The 20,307-nt window shown below is 36.6% G+C and overlaps 1 protein-coding gene across 1 annotated transcript in view; it reads right to left on the reverse strand.

Annotated features, from left to right (window-relative positions):
• Nucleotides 1-20,307, reverse strand: part of LOC122792225 (CUB and sushi domain-containing protein 1-like) — a 3,080,606-nt gene that overhangs the window by 2,285,508 nt on the left and 774,791 nt on the right. Inside the window, exon 12 of the mRNA XM_044059969.1 lies at nucleotides 9,150-9,337. Coding sequence (XP_043915904.1) covers nucleotides 9,150-9,337 — 188 coding nt within the window. The remainder of the gene's footprint in view (nucleotides 1-9,149; nucleotides 9,338-20,307) is intronic.

The raw sequence follows: 20,307 nt of genomic DNA on the forward strand, positions 1-20,307 counted from the left end.
TAAATGTAAAGCCTGTAAATTTATAGTGCATAGTTTTCAAAGCATTAATAATAGTCCCTTTCAAACATGTAATAATTTCTCTTGTGATATTGAGGGCGTAGTTTATGCCATTCGATGCCCATGTGGTTTGTTTTAAATTGGGGAAACAAAGAGGGCATTTAAAGTAAGATTAGTAGAGCATGTAAGGGACATTTACAATAAAAAATTGGAGAGATCTGTAGCAGTGCATTTTCATGATGGCAATAGTGAAAGGTTACAGGGCACCATTCTGGAAAAATATATGTCTGTATATGATAAATGTGGTCTTAAAAAAAGTTCTTTTGACCAAGGAAGCAGTTTACATTTTGAAATTCAACAATCTGCCACCAGTTGGGTTGAATGAGGAATTAAATTGGAGATTCTTTGTTTAATTACTTGATTATCTCATTGTTAATTGCATATAGTATTTAGGTTAGTAGTTTTAGGATGTTCACAGTAAGAGGAACCAGTCCGTAGGATGGTAACAAAAAATTCCATAAATTGATCTTCTGTACCACTCCACAACAAACCCATATCATCTAAAAAATGGGTGTAGTGTTTTATAAATTCCACCCATTTGGTGAGCTTTACAATAAATTAGCTGGTGTAGCCAGGACAGCATGGCGCATTAAACACAACAATAATCCATGATTTAGTCATTATAATATCCTGCAATATTTTTAATTTGATTACAGCTTTAAAACTTAATTATGCTCTGTAGTCACATGTTTGGTGGAGAGCTCTATATAAATGGTTCCTTTCTAGTTTACTATTTATCTTGATAAAGCTTGGTATTGAGCCAAGTGAAAGCGCTCGATTTTGAATTTGTTTTGGATGTGATTTCAAGTCTTTTTTGGTCAACGAAGGACCTGATATTGTTTTTAAATTGGATGTGATTAAAAGTCATTTTTTGTTACCATCCTACGGACTGGTTCCTCTTACTGTGGATATTCTGCTTTGGTGCTTCTGTTTCGATTCTGTTTGTTACAGTTTTAGGATGTTCTTCACTCCTTGAAGGCTTTTTCAGCCGAGACGTCAGAGAGAATTTTCTGTGAAGATAATTTTGGTGCAATAAACGTCTTGAATCTGTGGCTGGTTGTATTTTTATTTAGCTGCTTTTGTTTGGTGGTGTTCCACTTTACTGGAGCTCTTCCTGCCAGGAGTGTGTTCTTTCTTTAGAAATATTATCTTCAATTTTCACCTTAAGTGTTCTCTTGGTCAGCCAACTAACAACCCATGTAATTATATATTGACTGATCTCAGCTTTCAATAAGAGCAGCTTAACTTCTACATGGGGAACAGAGTCAAATACCTAGGCTGATCTAAGTAAATAACATAAAAATATAAATTCACATTGACTGATTTCCAGATGTTGTAGTAAAACACTTAACAGGTTAGTCAGACAAGATCTGTCTTGGGTAAACCTGTGCTAAAAATTTTCCAGGATTGAACATGTCTCTTGTTTTATCATATATTTCAAAACATTTGATGATGATACAAGTAAGACTAATAAACAGAGTGATTACTATCTAGTATATATGTTTACTGCCTTTGAACAGTAGAAATATAATAGCTGTTTTCCATATTGATGAATAACCCTCTCCTATAAACCAAACTGATATAACCAGCATAGACAAGGTAATTGTGCTTTAAAACATTTAGACCAAAACAACCGATTAGGGCCAGATGCTGAGTAACGTTTAATTGTAATTAGTGCAGAAACCACCAGATCCTGATTTATAAAGGGGCATGTATAACTGTGGTTGTTAAAATCAAAATTGAAGAAAACAGAGCTGTTATCTGAAATGGAAGAAAACGTACTTGCAAATGTGTCAACCAACTAGTGCATCTTCGAATATTACATCATCCTCGATAACACTAATATTTGACTGAAAAAGCCATTTTGTTACAAGAGGTATAAGTTGCTAACTTACATATTCATATTTTGTTCTAGTAGATCTTAAAAACTCCCCTAAAGATATTCCTAATGTTCTTATATTTTATTCTGTTTACATTATTAGGAATTATCTTTAACCTTTGTTAACAGGCTTTCATTTTTTTTCCATTGTATATCAAGCTGACCAGGTCAACATTCTTTACGCTTCTTTAGACAGTTAGTATTATTAGTTTTTGGAACACCACCAATCAATAAGAGGAAAAATATATTCATAGAAAATGCCTCAGCAAGCTTCAGCATTTGTTATCTACCATAGCTACCTGTCAATTCCAATTTTCTAGTTCATTATTAATAGCTGAAAAGTCTGCTTGTTAATATTTCAGTGTTGGGAATTACCCTTTAAAACCAAGCTCACTTATTCCTTTTTCAACTTCTCAGTAAACACAAAAATTATCAGAACATATAAGTCCATATTCAATCCTACAACAACTGGCTACTTAATCATTCTTGATCCAAACAGCATCAGGGACATTTCTTTCCCTTGTTGACTTCTTAACCTGCTGCAAATAGCCACGCTCAACACTGGATCTGACAAAATTAGAAATAACATCATTGCCAAGGTAGTAAATGCCCCAAGCCGCAGAGTGTGCATTAAATCACCCAGAATCGTATTATATCTCTGGAAAAAAAACAATTCTCCAGAGTTGCACTAAAAAGTTATAAATCATAACAAGATTAAGTACAGAGATTTGAAAATCAACTGCAAAAGCACCTGTTCCCACAGTGTTAACCTCAATCATTTCAGAGTCAGCAACTAGCAATTGCTGATTTATAAGTAGAGTTGACACATATGGAAACTCCACCTGCTCTTCTATTTGCTTTAAAGAGGTGATGTCCAAAGTAACCTGGAAGGGTAAATGGCTTGTTAACCTCACTGAACTACATTTCAGTAATAAAAGTTATATCATAGTCATGAGCCTTGGCCCTGGCCTTCATATCATTAAACGTTTTTGTTTAAACTCTAAGCATTGCTTAGAAGGTACATCAAAACAGGATACATAATTAGCTACCTGCCACATCCCCCTTTTTTCCTTCTAAAAAAGGTTGAAAGTCTTATTAAATATTTTGCTTTTCTAATATGACTAAGATGTAAAAAGTCTGGACAAAAAAGTTTGCTTTAAACTGCATTTTCCCAACCTGTTGCAACCATAACTATTTTTTTGTAGAATTTCCTTCTAATAATATTAGTGAAATTTCTTGCAACCTTTAAAAAAGTGGTTGCAACATGGCGCAGGAATAAAACACAAAGGGATAGGACAAAATTAAAAGATTCACTTAATCCTATAATGTTATTAATCTCAGAAGTAAAGGCCTACATCATTACTTCCATCAACCACTTTTACTACTTCATATTTATATTTCCCATATACATTTTTTTTCTAAAGCCACTCTGATATCCCTTATTGTACATACTGCGATCTTTTCCTTCTTAAACATATGGAATACATTTCTAAGGTCTCAAAGCCTTCAATCCCTAGTAATGAGAATTTCCTGTACCCCAAATTCTGAATGGCTAACATTAACTCTGTGGCTATTCCCTAGTAAAGATAAATTCTGTACATCACAAATTCCAGAATTGTCCTCAATAAGAGACTTGCAGTTCTTCTTAACCATTTCCCAACCTCCATTATCAGTTTCCAATATTTCTTTTCCCCTGCAATACCTCTTTTACATTGAGAATCAGTGTCCTTATTCAAACAATTCAAACAGTTTGCTTTATCTTTGTCATTTATCTGATTTAAGAAATGGCCATTTTCAAAATCATCTACAGTATCATACTAAACAAATGATGTAACATTATTTGGAACATATATTCCCCGTTAATTTACAGTTTGAAGCACAGAATATTTAGTTTTTATAACTTTTATCAGATCAGATGTAATACTTCTTCAAACTCTGTTTAAAGTAGAAACCGTAAAGTAAATAATGTTCAGACTGGTCTGGGTTTCATAGATTTCAATATATATATATATATATATATATATATATATATATATATATATATGTGTGTGTGTGTGTGTGTGTGTGTGTGTGTGTGTGTATTTTTTTACAACAGGAAGTGTATGACTGATTTCCAGAAAATTCTCAGTTTGAGTACTATTACTACTAAAATCTACAGGACGGTTATCCAATAATTTCAAACATCAAGCACAGGGTGTTCTATCCATATTCAAAGCTTGTAAGTTTGTGCCATGTATTCTACAAGACAAAGTTTTAGAACCTTCTGTCCAATAAATCACTAAGGCAGAAATTATCACTTTCCTCTATGACAGAACACTTTTAATGTTTATGACTAGTAAAACAACCAACAAAATGCACTCTTCAATGATAACAGTCAATAGGAGTGAAACCCATAGTACTATGAAACTGCACATTTCTCTCAACACATTAAGCTCGCTACCATTTGCTGTGGTGCTCAATAGGTAACTCGCTAACAACATACACCCCTCATTAGCACTAACAGGAACTTCCTTCTTTCATGTTAAAACAAAAACAAAAGTAAAACACTACCCACTACAATTACGTGCAACAAATAATAATGAATATATAAGAATGGAAAAGTAGTGATCATGGTATTCTTATATGTTTCCAGTAGGATATGTAATGGACAATTTGTCGTAAATTATTTCTTTTTGATATTGCACAGTCACCTTTACTGAATTTTTTGTGCAATGTAGGAAGATTGCATACAAGATAAGCAATGGCACTGTTTCCTCATCACCATCAACCCCCATCCTTTTCCCATTTTTAACTTGAAGTGTGGGTATCGTATCAGCTATTACTACCCCTTTATATGCAGTTCCTTTCTCCTAACTTCTTCTGCATTCATGCCAGACTATTCCAGGTCTTCAGTCTCACAATCGATTAATCTCATATTTGGATATTCTCATTTCCTCTTCCCTTCTTCCTATCTCTCCCAAATCTTCCTTATCTACTTCTCTTCTGCTTTCCCACACATAAGCCTACACCACAGATATCTGTTTTCTTTGCCCTTCCCTGCAACTGGATCTACTTTGGCTTCTGCCCTAATGTTATCATTCCAACATCTGTCTCAAAGTGTACATCCTATCACCCAACTCAGGTAATTCATCTCCATCACCTCTCGCTTCCTCAATTGCTCTGCATTTAATGCTCATGTTTCTGTGCCATACAGTAGTGGTGGTCACACCACTGTTTTGTATACCTCAATTTTCCACTTCATTTGCATTATTCTGTATCCTAATACCTCTGATATTCTGTGGAGTCGGCTGCAGCCCCTCTGATGCTAGCTTTGATCTCCTGAATTAAGACTTCTCTTCTGCTCAACCCCATCATATAGATAGCTGAAGCTATTAAGCTGTTCCTCTATCTTTCCCTGTATCTCAATTTTCTGTTTCTTCTGATTTCCTTCATTTGCTGCCATAACATCTGTCTTGTCTGTACTCAGTTTTATACCATGTGCTTTCAGTTTTGCATTCTATTTCCCTATCATTTGTTGGAGTTCCTGATTATAGTCTGCTTGTAAATGTATTCAACAGCTTTATTTATTTGGTCCCTCCAAACTCTTTGCTAGTATAGTCTGTTACTAGTATGAACAGCAGTGGGCTCTGTTAGCATGCTTAAACAGGATACTGTACTGCTGAGATGGAACAAGGCATATACCCTCAGGTTGCATAACCTGGGTTTTTACAATATCGTTCAACAATCTTGCTGCCCAGTTACTCATAACTATGTTTTTTTTTCTCTGCCAGTTGGGACTGGGTCATGACTGAAATATACATTAAGATAATTAATTTATCTATAGTATCTGATACAGTCAAAAATAGCCTATCTCTACATTATACAACATTGTCATGTATGGCATTGATCTTTGAAATAAATTAATAAATGAAATGTATAATTTCTCAAAAGTGCAACAGTACCTTTTGGCATACAAGTACATTAGCATTAAAACCAGTATATTATTTCAATAAATGAAGTGACAAACAATGGCAGTACATAGCAACTTTAAAGTTCTGCAAATAAAATACAAAATAAACTATATATATATATATATATATATATATATGCATATGTATGTATGTAGGTAGGTATTTACAATCCTGTAACCATGTAGATGGACAGTTCCAGAGACCCTTTTCAGCAACAATCCAACTTCACTTGTGTTTTACAGAGCAAAAATACAAGGAACTGGTGATATACTCACAATAAAAATATAACTCTGATTTTTTTTTAAATTAAGAATATATAATTCCAAATATAAAACATTCCTTCTTCTGGGCATTGCAACATGACACACTGCCTGCTGGTTACTGATATGTATCCCTCTTGGAGCAACAATCTCATGCAGGGAAAGAAAACCATCTAGATGGGACACAGCCAATCTGACTTCAACAGTTTATTATACAGAGCTGAACGAAATACCTGAAAAAGCAGTGACATAAGCTGTTTTCTGAACAAATGATGTCATTGCTTATGTCATATGTTAACATTTCACAGCTTGGAAAGGAATACTTGTTAAGTTTAAGGACCATACTGCAGTCTTCAGAACTGTCTAGGTATTAATTGTGGGAATATATAGTAAGTCGTAGAGGCTGAAACCTCACTGTTTCCTGTACTTAGCGATCTCAGAGTGTTAAACAGCAGTGATATAGTAGCAGCATCTCTGAGCACTGGAGATCAGGTGGTAAGCTCCTCTACAAAAGATGCTTTAAATGACTGACAGGAAGTTTTGCAATTTGTTGTTTGTTGTTAGTATTACAAGCAATTTCTGAAATGTCAGGACTTGGAAAATCATGCCTTGCCCTTTGATAAGGAGTCCTTTAGGACATGCATGTTACTATACAGCAGGGTGGAAATGAACAAAATATGTGTGTATTAGTAGCATAATTGTCCTTGACTTCTGAGTTTAACTTATTGTTTTTGTAAGGAAATAATTTTCTTAATACTTTTATTGTACTACACAAATGCATTGCAATGAAATAGCATGAAGCACGCACATAGTTTTTAATTACAAATGTAAGTGCAGTAAAAAAAATGTACCCAGCACTAAGGAAGTAGAATTTGTATTTGTATGTAGTGTTGACATACTGCCGGACCCAGTAGTGAGGAGTTAACAATGTGACTTTAGTTTTGAAATATACATGCTACTTCCTACACTGCTTATTTAAATATTTTTGATTTGTACATGACGACAAAAAAAAATTGCATGATCTTTCCATGGTCATGAGCATAAAAAAAGCAATATGATATTTGTTTTCAATGCCAGTCATGTGCAATACAATTTCTCTAAAGGTTGGAACAAATATCTACAACTATATGATGATTCTATCTATCAGATAAAAAAAAAAAACATGATCTTTTCACTGTCACTGGAATAAAAGGAGTAATATTTGTCTTCTATGCAAGTCATGAACCCATAAAATATCTCTAATGCTTGGAATGAATTTCTACAGCTATACAATGGTGTTATCTGTCACATAAACACCGCATCTGTTCATTTTCACCAGAATAAAAGAAGTCATACACTATTTGTCTTCAATTCATGCACCCGTATAACAGGTCTACATTTGGAAATAAATCTCCACACGCAGTGCAATTTTATTTGTCAAATTCCTAATTTTCCATACATGACAGGAGATAAGCACATTCAAAAATTTCATATTTTGTTTTGCATACATTGGGGGTTAAATATACTGTGAAATGCAAACAGAATACTTTATATCCTGTGTAGTGTGCATTTATAGAGAACATCTATCTATGCATTGTATGCCTCCAAAAACATGACAGGTCAGAAATATCACATATGGCTAATAAAATGCATATGACTGGATACAAATATGAAATGCAAGTCTGGCTTTCTCATTATGAGCATGCTAATAGGTTCAATACTTTCGAAAACAAACTCATCATATATACAATAAGAGAAGCTGTTACATAAATGTAAAACATTTCTTCCAAATATGTATTCACTGGAAATGCACAAAATACACAGAACTATCTTCGATGTTTCTTGTAAGAGGCAAAATCCCATACGCTTTACATGCAGAAAACTACACTTCCCCCCATAATTCTAATCCAGAACATAATCATAAACCTAAGCATAAACTTCCTTCAGTCATAAACCTAACACCATCTCTAAGAGTAATCCTATCATTAAACCTAAACACGATCCCAGACCTACCAATAATGACAAGAACAAAGTTCAGTACAAACTACAATGTAATCTCAAACTATTCCTGCCCCTAAAATTGTTGACACATACAAGCAATGCAGTGGCTACATGGATATTTATTCAACTGAAACAAAACATTTGTAGAAACAGATCTGTCACTGAATGCAACCTTCATGCTATCAAAAGATACAAAATAACATGGGTCACAAGAGCCATTAATACATATTCAACATCATTATTCTACAGTAAGGCACAGCAAAATATTCAGAAAAATACCAGCAAATACTTACTGTTGTTAATACCTTATTGTATATATGATGAGTTTAACTAGCATAAATACCATCAAAAGAACAACTTTTTCAGACAAATTTTCCTACTTTTTTAGGGGAGATCAAAGATGGTATTTATACTATTACGGAAAATTTGGTCAGAGATATTGCCTACTCTTTTCAACATGTGCAGTCAGATCTTTTACATCCACCTGACCTAGCAGCAGCTTAAGCAGATGGGACGTTGGTTTAATATCTCATATGTAAGATGAACCCCCCCCCCAGGCTAAAGCTGCAGTGCATTATCATCGCTCTGGAGTGGGACAAGAACCCATGCTCTTCTGATCATCTGCCACCAACGGCACATGTGCTACCTGTTGCACCACTGACGCAAGCAAATGTAGGTACCTTTCATTGCAAAAAAATGTTGTATTGTGACCAGCAATATCAGAAACAGGTTTTCTTATTTAATAAAAATCAGTCATACTGTGAGTGAATAACTGTTCCTGACTGCCATATCATTTCAAGCTGTTACAAATTCATCATTATCTTTGCAATACATTTTTACTGCTACTAAGACATCAGATGAAAGCTGATAAAACAGTGCTATTTAATCGAAGCTGCTATGCTAACATTTGTTTTAAGATCCACTTTATTAATACTTTGCCCCTGATCTGTATTGCTAAACTCTGTGATTGTATCTATTTCTGTAAAGAACAAAATATATATAAGTACTTATGCATTTTCTTACTTTCATATCGTATTTGAAAACCAACGTCTGAATGACTTTTATCGGTAGCAAACAGGAGATAGAGAAAGTTGCTGGTGCTGATCAGGAATTGTGGAACTTGTGTACCATGATAAGCTCCAAGCAGCGGGGAGGAGTAGAACTTTCCGTCTCTCACTTCAAGTGTATCATAATTCACTTCTGTTTTAAACCTGAAATGAAACATTGGAACTGTCAGTGCACTTCTGAACAGACATGTAGAAGAATTTTATGAATCTTTTTGACTGGGAATGACAACATACTCACCCTAAAAGACAGCAAAGATATAATATAATAATTCAAAATCATATTAGCATGAAAATGAGCAGCAAAATCAGAGTGAAAATGGAAATTAGCAATTTGATGCAAGTAATGCTATAGTTACAACTGTATTCTCTCTTTGTAAAGAGATAATATTTGAGAGCCTTAACTAATCTGAACAGATCAGCTAATCATAAAACATAGGTTTATAGATTAGTACTAAGCTAACTGTCCTTGCGAGCCATTTTAAGCTTAGCCAATTGTCCCTTGTGAGACTCAAATCCTGCACCTTGTCTTTGCAAGGCAAACACCTTAACCATTAGGCCAACCTCCCAACCAAATATTTTTAGGTAAAATAAACAACCATGCAGGTCTCGAACCCAGGACACTATACACCATAGTCACAGTAGTTAACCACTAAGCCATAACAGAAGTGGACAGCTTTAGCACTTCAAGGGAAAACAATGAGTGACCTAAAAGGTTACACTATAGTGGTGACAGTGAAATGGAAAGATACCGAAGGAAGATTTCACCTTAAGAGGACCATGCCATTATGGACTTAATAGCTGGGCATTTCTATAGGAAGTGTAGAAATCATATATTTTTTAAGCATGTCATTTTACATATTTGCTGAGTTTCAGTCAGTGTGTTCTTTTATACAAATTCAGGGATTAGTTCTGCTTGGATCCCCAATGTCTGATTAAGCTAGTTTAACATATTCCTGGCAAAGTGGCTCATTGGCAGAGGTTTCTTTTCGGGGGGGGGGGCTTTACATTTGTACATATTCTGCTAGCAGGACTGCTACCGTTGTACATAATATGTTTGTTGTTAAATTGCATACACTAAACTATTACTTATCCTACCTCCTATAGCTTTTTAATTAACTAGTCAACGCTCTGAAAAAATTATGAAACTGACAAAGAAGTCCAACTTTCTGATCCGTTCTAAGTACTACAGCTCCTAAGTTGTTGTGACAGCCAATACCTGATTCAATAAGCCAATCTTGTACTATAGTAAAACTAGTGGCAATCTGAAAGGAAATAGAAGAGAAAGTTGCTTTTGAAAATACAACATTAAGAGGAAGTAATACAAACAGATTGGGTTGAAATGTATTTATAGTTACATGAGAAAAAATATATGATAAGGTGATAAATGTGGTGCTTTGTAGGTAAATAGAGATGGGTTTTAAACCTCAGTAAGCACTGAGAACTTAAATATGTCCTCATCACACCTTGTAGTTAGTTTAATAATATGTCTTAAATGGTGTATAAGATTTATTTCACTTTGTTGTAGTCTGGGAATACATTTTCATTACCTGACTTGCATTTAATACTCTTTTTTATGTACTGCAGGTCATTTGGAAATCCATCTAGCAGTAATCTCTTAATCTTAAATAAAGGCAACAGGAGCAAAGTACTGCTAACACTTAACAGCTGTCTTTCTGGAAGTAAAACTAAACAGCAACCATGTCACTGCCAGTGCATTCTCTGCCGCACAATTTGTCGAAATTATTGTTGAAATTGTTGTTATAGCCTGGAGCTTCTGCACTATGCAATAGGAAAGCATCTCAGATCATCACTGAATCCATCAGGATCAATTCTAAGCTTGGTGTGGTACTTCTGTTACAGTTGGAGACAGCAGATCCTTTAGCTGTACATGACAGTGCAATTATGCAATAACCGAGTCTGTCTTCAGTAAAAGGAAATTTAATGAAAAATATTTAACAATGGTATAAAAGCTGATGCCCTGAGTAACATTAGAGGCAAGTCACCCAAATCCCCCATGCTGGGGGCTTCCACCACTGTACTCCATACTTAATAACAAATGTCAAGGTCACATGACCTTGGGAAAGTTTTGCATTTTTGAGTAAACAGTCTGTCACTGGAGACAGACTAACTTAAACATACGGTACTCAACACAGATTACAATATGAGCAAAACTGCTTGTGGCCTTCACCAATACAGATGGCTAGATATGGTAGTGATGCCTGTGAACACCAATACAGACTCCTAGATATGGCAGCAATGCCTGCAAACTGCTTCTTCGGGCCTTGATCCACAGTTAAAACAATTAACTGAGATATGAGTGAGTATTTAAGAAAAACTAATCACTGCCTAGTATAAGCATGAATTAGCCCTGTCAGGACCATGCTAATAAATTGGAGTACAAAAAATGTAGATTACCTTTCACATAAATCCAGGGAAAACACGCTGAATATCTGCTGAATAATCAATTTTGTTTTTATCCAGTTTAGAAGTCGCCAAATATTTAAAATTGTGAAATGTTTTGAAACTTTTTAAAACTCAGTTGTGTCTCCTGAAGAACAAGGAAACAACTCAGTGAAGCAGTGAAAAGACAGGAAGCACAGAAGACATCTGCGTAAACCTGTAGTCAAGCAATATTCATGGCCACTATCATATGTGAGTACATACTGGCTCATAGAATAATAGGACAGTTGGCAGAAATCTCCTATCAGGAGTCTAAAAGAAATAGGTTATAGGGATAAGGCTTTCATTTTCTTCTGGCAATGGAAGTTTGGTTAGAAACCTCTGTGGCTTTTCATATTTTTAATGTGTCTAGTGAGGGATACATCAAAGGTTACATTATATTCAATAATACGTCTGACTAGGGCTAAGTATGGGGGTACAGTCACCTCTTTAGATTTAAAAGAGATGCCTGGTAAATAGTTGCAAAGTATAAAATAATTTTCATACTGCAGTAGGCGCATTGCGATGAAAGGACAGGGAACTATTGACCCAGGTGCACAGATCTCTAAATACAGTTCAATTTGATAATATTATAGCAATAACCCACGCCTGGGTGTGGGTAATGCTAAATTTACCCACGGTTGGTGTGGTTTGGTCCTGAGGGCGAAGCCCGAGGGACCAAACAAAGCCAACCGTGGGTAAATTTAGCATTACCCACACCCAGAAGTGGGTTATTGCTATTATACCATAACATTATTTAAGAAAAGAAACTGTTACTTTTCTTAAATAATGGCATAGTATAATGCCTGTTTACTGCCCTTCCGCAGATGTCTGGCATCCGCGGCAGTTCTGATGTACTGCGTGCCTGCGCAGTACATCAGAGCTGTGGGCAAAAGCAACGGAGAAAGCAAGATCTCCGTTGCTTTTTTTTTAGTGTCTCGCTATGTTAAATGAGTTTAACATAGCGAGACAGTTTTAAAATAAGCAACGGACATCTCCGTTGCTTATTTTAAAACTGTCTCGCTATGTTAAACTCATTTAACATAGCGAGACTAAAAAGCAACGGTGATCTTGCTTTCTCCGTTGCTTTTTAAAACATTCGCTATGTTAAATGGGTTTAACATAGCGAGACAGCTTTAAAATAAGCAACGGAGATCTCCGTTGCTTATTTTAAAGCTGTCTCGCTATGTTAAACCCATTTAACATAGCAAGACAGTGTTTTAAAAAAACGAGTTATACTAATGGAAAAAAGTCCGGGCGACCGGACCTTTTTCCATTAGTATAACTCGATTTACAATGGGCACGCTGGCCAATCAGCGTGCACGTTTTGGGGGGGTCATGGTATAATATATTGTTAATGCCTGTAGACTGCAGTGATTTGGTATTTCCCAAATTGGATAATACTTAATTTCTTTGCATTTAGTTTCAGCCCTTTTTTAAATGCACCATATGTTTACATGTGTTAGCTCCTTTTGAAGGTTGTATGTATCTTCATGGGTCTTGACAGTTACTCCAAATTTGGTCAACCGGACTTCATTCTTATTAGTGCTGAGGCCAGATAAATAAATGCCGAATAGGAGAAGACCAAGCACAGATCTCAGGGGAACATCACTGGTCTGTTTCGCTCTGTTAGAATAGGCATCTACTGCAAGGATAATGTGTGTTCTGCCTTTAAGCTAATTGGCTATCCATCTTAACACAGAGTGATCAATGTTTAAGGCCAATAGCTTATACATAGTTCCTTCGTGGGTTATAGTGTTGAATGCCTTGGTCAAATCAAGATGAGCAGTATGATCACTGTGCCCTGCTTGAGTGACCTTCTCAAAGAGGTTGACAAGATTTCATAGGTAAGATGTATCTTTTATGAAGCAAAATGCTGATTTCAAGCCAAATGAGATTTTTGATATCATGATTAATGAGATATATAATGATGTGCTCAATGGCTTTATAGTTCAGACTTGCAAGGCTGATATGCCTATATTTTCCAGGTTAATGGGCATCACTACAACAGTGTAGAAAGATTCAGAAGCATAGCCCTTAGCCAGGCTTGGGTTAGATAGTTTAAGGGGGGTTCTGCGAGATATTGCTTGACACTGGCTATATGTATGTTATCAGGACCCACAGAGGAAGTGTTTTTGGTCTTTAAAAGTACCTTCAGGACATGCTCCTTTGTGATTTGGGGAGGAAGTGTCTTGGGAATGATGAGAGTTGGGATAGCTATCTCAGAAGAGATATTGGCTAGCATTCATGACCCTCTTAAAGGTTCAAGCATATCAGCATGTTCCATAAGGGGCAACTGAGCCTGTTGCAATTTGGAAACATGAAGTTTCAAGAGACATTGAAGCAGCAGTAAATTCTACCAGCAGGCTGTAAATGAAATTACAAAACTCATCAGTTCAGGTGATAGATCCACCTACCCAGATAACAAAAAAAGACAAACAAAACAATACATAAATGATCCCATAAATAAATAAATTAACTGCTAATGCAAAGAGGCTTAATTTCAAGGTGCTGGCGGCTAGCATGTGCAGTGTTTCGATTCGCCAATACAAACTGTGGTGTACAGATCATGCCCCTAGTCCCTGCAATACTGCTAAAGACAGACTTTGAATTAATGAAGCCCCTGTCGATTTCTGCCATACTGTCTGTTACACCACTGTAGTGGCATTCCTAGGAAGTGCAGGTCTGCACACTGTCTGTGAAATACTGTCCTTCGGGTAATACTCTAATGACATGCACAAGAAGCTTTGTTTCATAAAAAGCTTATTTGTGCAGTCTTACTTGTTGAATGAATGATACATACTAGTGAATAGATTCAGAAATCACAAATGTCAAAAATACCGAACACAAAAGCTGAGCCAGTTTTTCTGTATCACAAAACAAAAATTCAACAAAATGGTCTCTACCACGGTAAATGCGGGGGAGGGGGGAGTAAACTTCTTGTAGTTTTCGCCATCAGCTTAATGGGATGCAATCAGTCCTGTACTGTTCAAATTCCATTTGACACTTTGTACCACACCCACACTAATAAGTTAAAGGAGATGGGATTTTATCTGACTAAAGGAGAAAGAAGTTTATTGGACTGACAGAGATGGGAGTTTATCTACTATTTGCCTGCTTCTATGCAACTATTACTGAAACAACCCACTCCGTCAAGTGAACACTGCTGCAACAATCAAAAGAACAATTAATCAAGTGGTGAACACTGGAATAAAACTTGAAATCCACACTTTCTTCTCAAAGGCACAAATTGGCCCAGGGGTGTCATTTCTCAGCGCAAAATCAATAAGCACAAACAGAAATCTGCAGAGTTAAAAAGCAATGAGGAACATCATTTACATCATCGCGTTACAAAGGCATGCGTCTGGAGTGTTTCGCCCTGGGCCTCCTCTGAAAATTGGCTTTGTTCCAAGTCGGGCTTTCCAGATAAACAAATGTTAAATAAATAAAATAAAGTCAAGGCTAAATGAGAAGAGTTACAGCCTGGAGAAGTTTTATGTGCCAAAACGACTAAGTGACCTGAAGAACATGGAGCACACCATGTCATATCCAAGTTCCTTCTAACTTTCTTAGGGGATGAAGATAATATCAGGCCAGCATGTACATCACAACCTGGTAAGTGGGGAAAAAAAAAAAAGATAATATTCTTTTTTCGGTACTACATTTTTTTTATTTGCTCAGGCATAATGGTCGGGTGTGCCAGCCTCATAAATGAATGCTTCTGAACAGAATCAAAGAAAGGAGGAAAAATAAAATGGGCAAACACCATTTACAATTCTTAAATTAAAACTAGCAAGATATTATTCATTTGGGTTTGAATACTAGCAATGGGTCAATAATGTAAGAACGTTTTTATATGTGGCCAAATGCAGAGCATGCTTCTCAATTACTAAGCATTAAAAATCAAGGTACTGAAAGTACAGTTGTCCAACTTAAACTTACCATAGCAGTAGATGATCAAATGATTACTGCGACAGTATCATTAGCTATATGCAAGGGCAGACTGGGCATCTCATAGTTCTGGTGAATGCCAGAAGGGCTGATGCCAAAATGGGCCGGTGGGCCGCTACGCTTTGAAATTGTATGTGTAAAAAAAAATTATCTTTTTTGTTTCTGGACTGTTTAAAAACAGTCCAGATTGGGAAGACCACAGACATCAATGAAAATGCCCAGAAGACATTGCACTTTTAACCCCAAGAAAGGAAACAGGGTACTGACCAGACTGTGAAGTCAGCAGCCTGTCATGTAATTTGAATATGTGCATGACGCCGCTGCTGATTAGTCCTGTTACAATTGTGTTTTCTTCCCACGCTTTAGTTGCGAGTGAGAGAATGGAGAGATGAGTGATGATCAACCAAAGAAGAGAAAATAAGTGATCCGAACTGATTAGTGTTTAAACTGTAAGGTAAGCTCTTTCTGTATTTATTTTTTTTTCCTGACAGGATCAACCACATAATTTCTGTATTTAATTATTTCCCGGCAGGGTCAACCAGATACTTGTTAAATCTTGTCTCCAATATAAATTATATTTCTGACATCCTGGGCTTGTAGGCTGGCAAGGTCAACCAGATAGTAGAAGGTTAGTGAAAATGGGCTGGTGATTCTCATAGCGCCAGAGTCTAATTCTTGTCCTAGTCTGCCCCTGGCTATATGGGTTATATCCTGACAAGGACATAACAGCCAGACAGTTTATAAAGCTTCCAGGCACCTTCCACAATCCCAAACCATCAAGCATCTTGAGATGAGCTGACTAAAAAACAAGTATGAGCATTAAACCCTTCAGAGCTTCCGTGTCAGCAGAGAGAGGGAGACTGAGCACTGAAAGGACAATGCTAGGAACAAAAGAAAATACATATGTCAACATCCTGGCATAAAAACACACCAAAAATATGGTGGAAAGAGGGGGGAATGACAACTGTAACAGTGATCTTTCAAACATCTGCTGTTATGGTATGTGTACTTACACAACTGTACTAGGTTCTAAATTGATCATATTGGTTGCTGCTGCAGTAGCCTTTGCTGTCTGTGTAGATTACCATAACTAACTACATTTGTGATGCAGACGGAGAAGGGTCCAGGAGGCCATGGAGAATGGTCTTTGCAAAGGCTGAAATAGAGCTAGAGAAAGAATTCAGCTTATAATGGTTTGTAAAGGTATGTACAGGGGACCAAGTAGCAGCTTCAAGAATACTCCTAGAATCCAACCTTTTCCAAAAAGCAATCGAATGGGAGTTCACCCTGCTTGGAATTGTTTTGTTATGGTGAGTATAACAAAAGGTAATACTCTTAAACAATTATTTGTAAATAGTCTGTTTTGACAAAAGTTGTCCCTTCTTACTTTCATAAGAAAGGAACAATTGATCCAAAGATCTGAAAGATTTAGTTCTATCAAGATAGTATCAGAGTTGAATGTGGACATCTAAGGTATGGAGTATTCTTTCTCCCTCATTTTTAGTTTCAGGAAAGAAAAAGGGGGAGGGATAGTTTGGCTTAAAGTAAACTCGAATACCACTATAGGCATGAATGAAGGATATGTTATCAAATAAACCCAGCCTATTTGGAAAATGAGGAAGGGCTGACTCAACATAAGAGCTTGCAACTCTGATACCCTTCTTGAAGAGGTCAGAGCAATCAGTAAACCTGTTTTCCATGTTAAGAACCTCATGTCAGCAAGATTAGTTGGTTCAAATGGAGCAAGATTTAGCTTGTCTTACACAAAATTAAGATCCCTAGGAGAGGCCATGCGTTTTCTTGGAGGCCTCATGCAAAACTCCATTCAAGAACAGTTTAACATCAGACTGCATTGAAAGAGGAGGATTCATGGGCAGACAAGCTGAAATGGCCAATAAATTAATGCTGATAAAGGAATAAGAAAGGCCATAAGATAGTAACACACAAAGACCATAAGATAATAACACACAAATATGGTGAAACTAGAGAAAAACTAGCCCTGAATGGGTGCTGATTATGTTGTTGGCACCAACTAGAAAAAAAAATTTCCATTTGCTAATATATGATTTGCTAGTAGCAGGCTTTCCTGTCTCCATTACTACCTGTTGCATGTCCTAGGTAATCAAGTACCTAAAAGGAATTAAGACCCTATCATCCAGGTGGTCACCTGCAGATGATTGATGTTGCTGTGTATCAAACACCTCTCTGTTCATATGTGAGTAGATATAGCCCTTGATAATTTCCAAAAGAAAGAACCATTGATGCCTGTGCCAGAAGGTAGTCACCACAATGATTTTGGGGGGTTCATGCTGAATCTTCATGAGTACCCTGAATATTAGTGGAAAGAGTGGAAAAGCATACAGGAACATTCCTGCTCAAGGAAAGAAAAATACATTTGTCTCCCAGGCCTACTTGCATGGAGTCCTGGAATGGAATCTTGCCAGTTGATTGTTCAGAGAAAAGGCAAGGAAATCTATTTGAGGAAATCTCCATAGATGGATCAAATCTTGGAAGACCATGTGATCTAATTTCCATTTATGAGGGTCTGCCCTGGTCCTACTCAGCTTGTCTGCCACACAGTTTTGGTTTGACAGAATGAAGGATGCCTGTTGAGTGAGATTGTGCTGTGAAGCTATATCCCAAGATAACATGGCTAGTCTGCAAAGGGGGTATGACCTGGTTACCCCTTGCTTGCTGTTGTACCACATGACCGTGGTGTTGTCTATAACCACTTGAAGAGGTCCCAGGGACAAAAGATCTTGGGAATGTTTGGGGTTAACAAAAAGGATTAGAGAATCGTCAGACAACCTATGTAGAAGATTGTATAAGAATGAGAAGGGTACTAATTGTTTCTCTGACAGAGTAACTGATACATGGAACAGACTACCAAATTACATTAAAGCAAGTACTAGTTTAGATATTTTTAACACCAGCCTGGACAATTATTATGGGAACAAGGTGTCTTGGTATATTGGCAAAGTAGAAGGGCTTTTAATACCCATGCTTGAAATATTTGTATGTATGAATAAAAAAAAAAAACTTCCCCACCTGGGAAGTAGGAACTGGTTTTATCACTCCTTGGGGCAGCTTGTGATGAAGCACAGGTAAAAATAAAGTAGTCTGAACTGGAGGATGAGGAATGATCCCCTGGAAGCAAGGAATTTCCTCCCACTGCCATCTGTAAACCTAATGAATGACTTTTAGAACTCACTTTTCTGAAACAATTTGCCATTAAAAGACTTTCTGGAAAAAAAAAGGGGCCATGTTGAGAGTGGGTCACAAGGTCTTTTGAATAGTCATTCAGACTTGTTGGTCTGTTCTTTGTTTTGGGAGTTTTGAGACTTCTTTTGGAACTTTCTTGCCATTTCTTCTTGCCCAAATTTTGTTGAGACTGTTTATTTTTTTGCCAAAAATGGATGAGGAGATAAAAAATCCCTTGCCCAATTTGGAAAAGGAAAGCCAAAAAATCCACTACAGGGTGGCCAAACACTAAATCTCTATCAATGGGAGTTTTTAAAATCTCATTTTTAATATCATATGGTAGGTTCAGAGAATGCATGTAAACACCCTCAGTACAGTACCAAAGGCCATAGACTTGCATGTATCAAGAGTGTCATACACAAGCTTTAAACAATAAGTAACGACCTGTGCAACAGAAGAAACCAAGTTATTTACAGCAGATTTTTCCTTACAAGAAGAAACTGCAGATAAAACATTCCTCATACTTTCACAATTTGTCAGACTTTAACTTATGAGCCTGACAATTCAAAATTCTAAAAATCAGAGTTGTAGAAGTATATACTTTTTCCAATACCTATCAATAATTTTCTCATCTTTATCAGAAAGAGTAGAATTGGAATTAACTAAGTACTTAGCAGCAGTAGGATCAACTAAAGCTTTAACTGCTGGGTCAGGTTTGGGAATAGTGTATACAAATTTAAAACACTGAGGAACTTTATAGGTCCTACCTGTCTTTTTAGGGGCAGCTGGCTGGCTGGCTATCAGGAAAACTGTAGGCAGAAACAGAAACACACACACACACACACACACACACACACACACACACACACACACACACACACACACACACACATACACATCCTCTACAGCTGACAGAACAGGAATAATGAGTGTAAGTTCTGGAAAATCCTTCTGTAACAACTCATAGTGTTTTCTTACTGAAAACACGAGTACCTACAGAGCCTTTGTCTAAAATCTGAGGAAAAAACTCTGTATCCATCCTTGCATCTTTTTGTTCAGATTTAGAATCTTGAATTTCATCAGAAAAAGTGAAATCCCTCTTTCTTTTACCAGAAACTACCTCACAGGAAGGATGCCTGAACTAAACCCTGAGTCAGACTCAGTAAACTACTTCTATCCAAAGAAATTTGAGGAGTAGTAGACGCATGCTTGGTTTCTTTTTGACAGAAAAAATGCGGTGAACCTAATGGTATCAGTTGCTTCCCCTGGGAAGGGCACAGCATTCTAACACAAAAGGAAAACCTTCTGTGTTTCTTTTCCTAGGACCAACAAGAGTAGTTCTCCTTTGCCCACTGAGTGGACACCAAATGCTTGGTTTCTTTTTGACAGAAAAAATGCGGTGAACCTAATGGTATCAGTTGCTTCCCCTGGGAAGGGCACAGCATTCTAACACAAAAGGAAAACCTTCTGTGTTTCTTTTCCTAGGACCAACAAGAGTAGTTCTCCTTTGCCCACTGAGGGGA

The sequence above is a fragment of the Protopterus annectens genome, chromosome 1.part2 (assembly GCF_019279795.1).
Source record: "Protopterus annectens isolate FY-2018-M chromosome 1.part2, PAN1.0, whole genome shotgun sequence".
NCBI classification, from domain to species: domain Eukaryota; kingdom Metazoa; phylum Chordata; order Ceratodontiformes; family Protopteridae; genus Protopterus; species Protopterus annectens.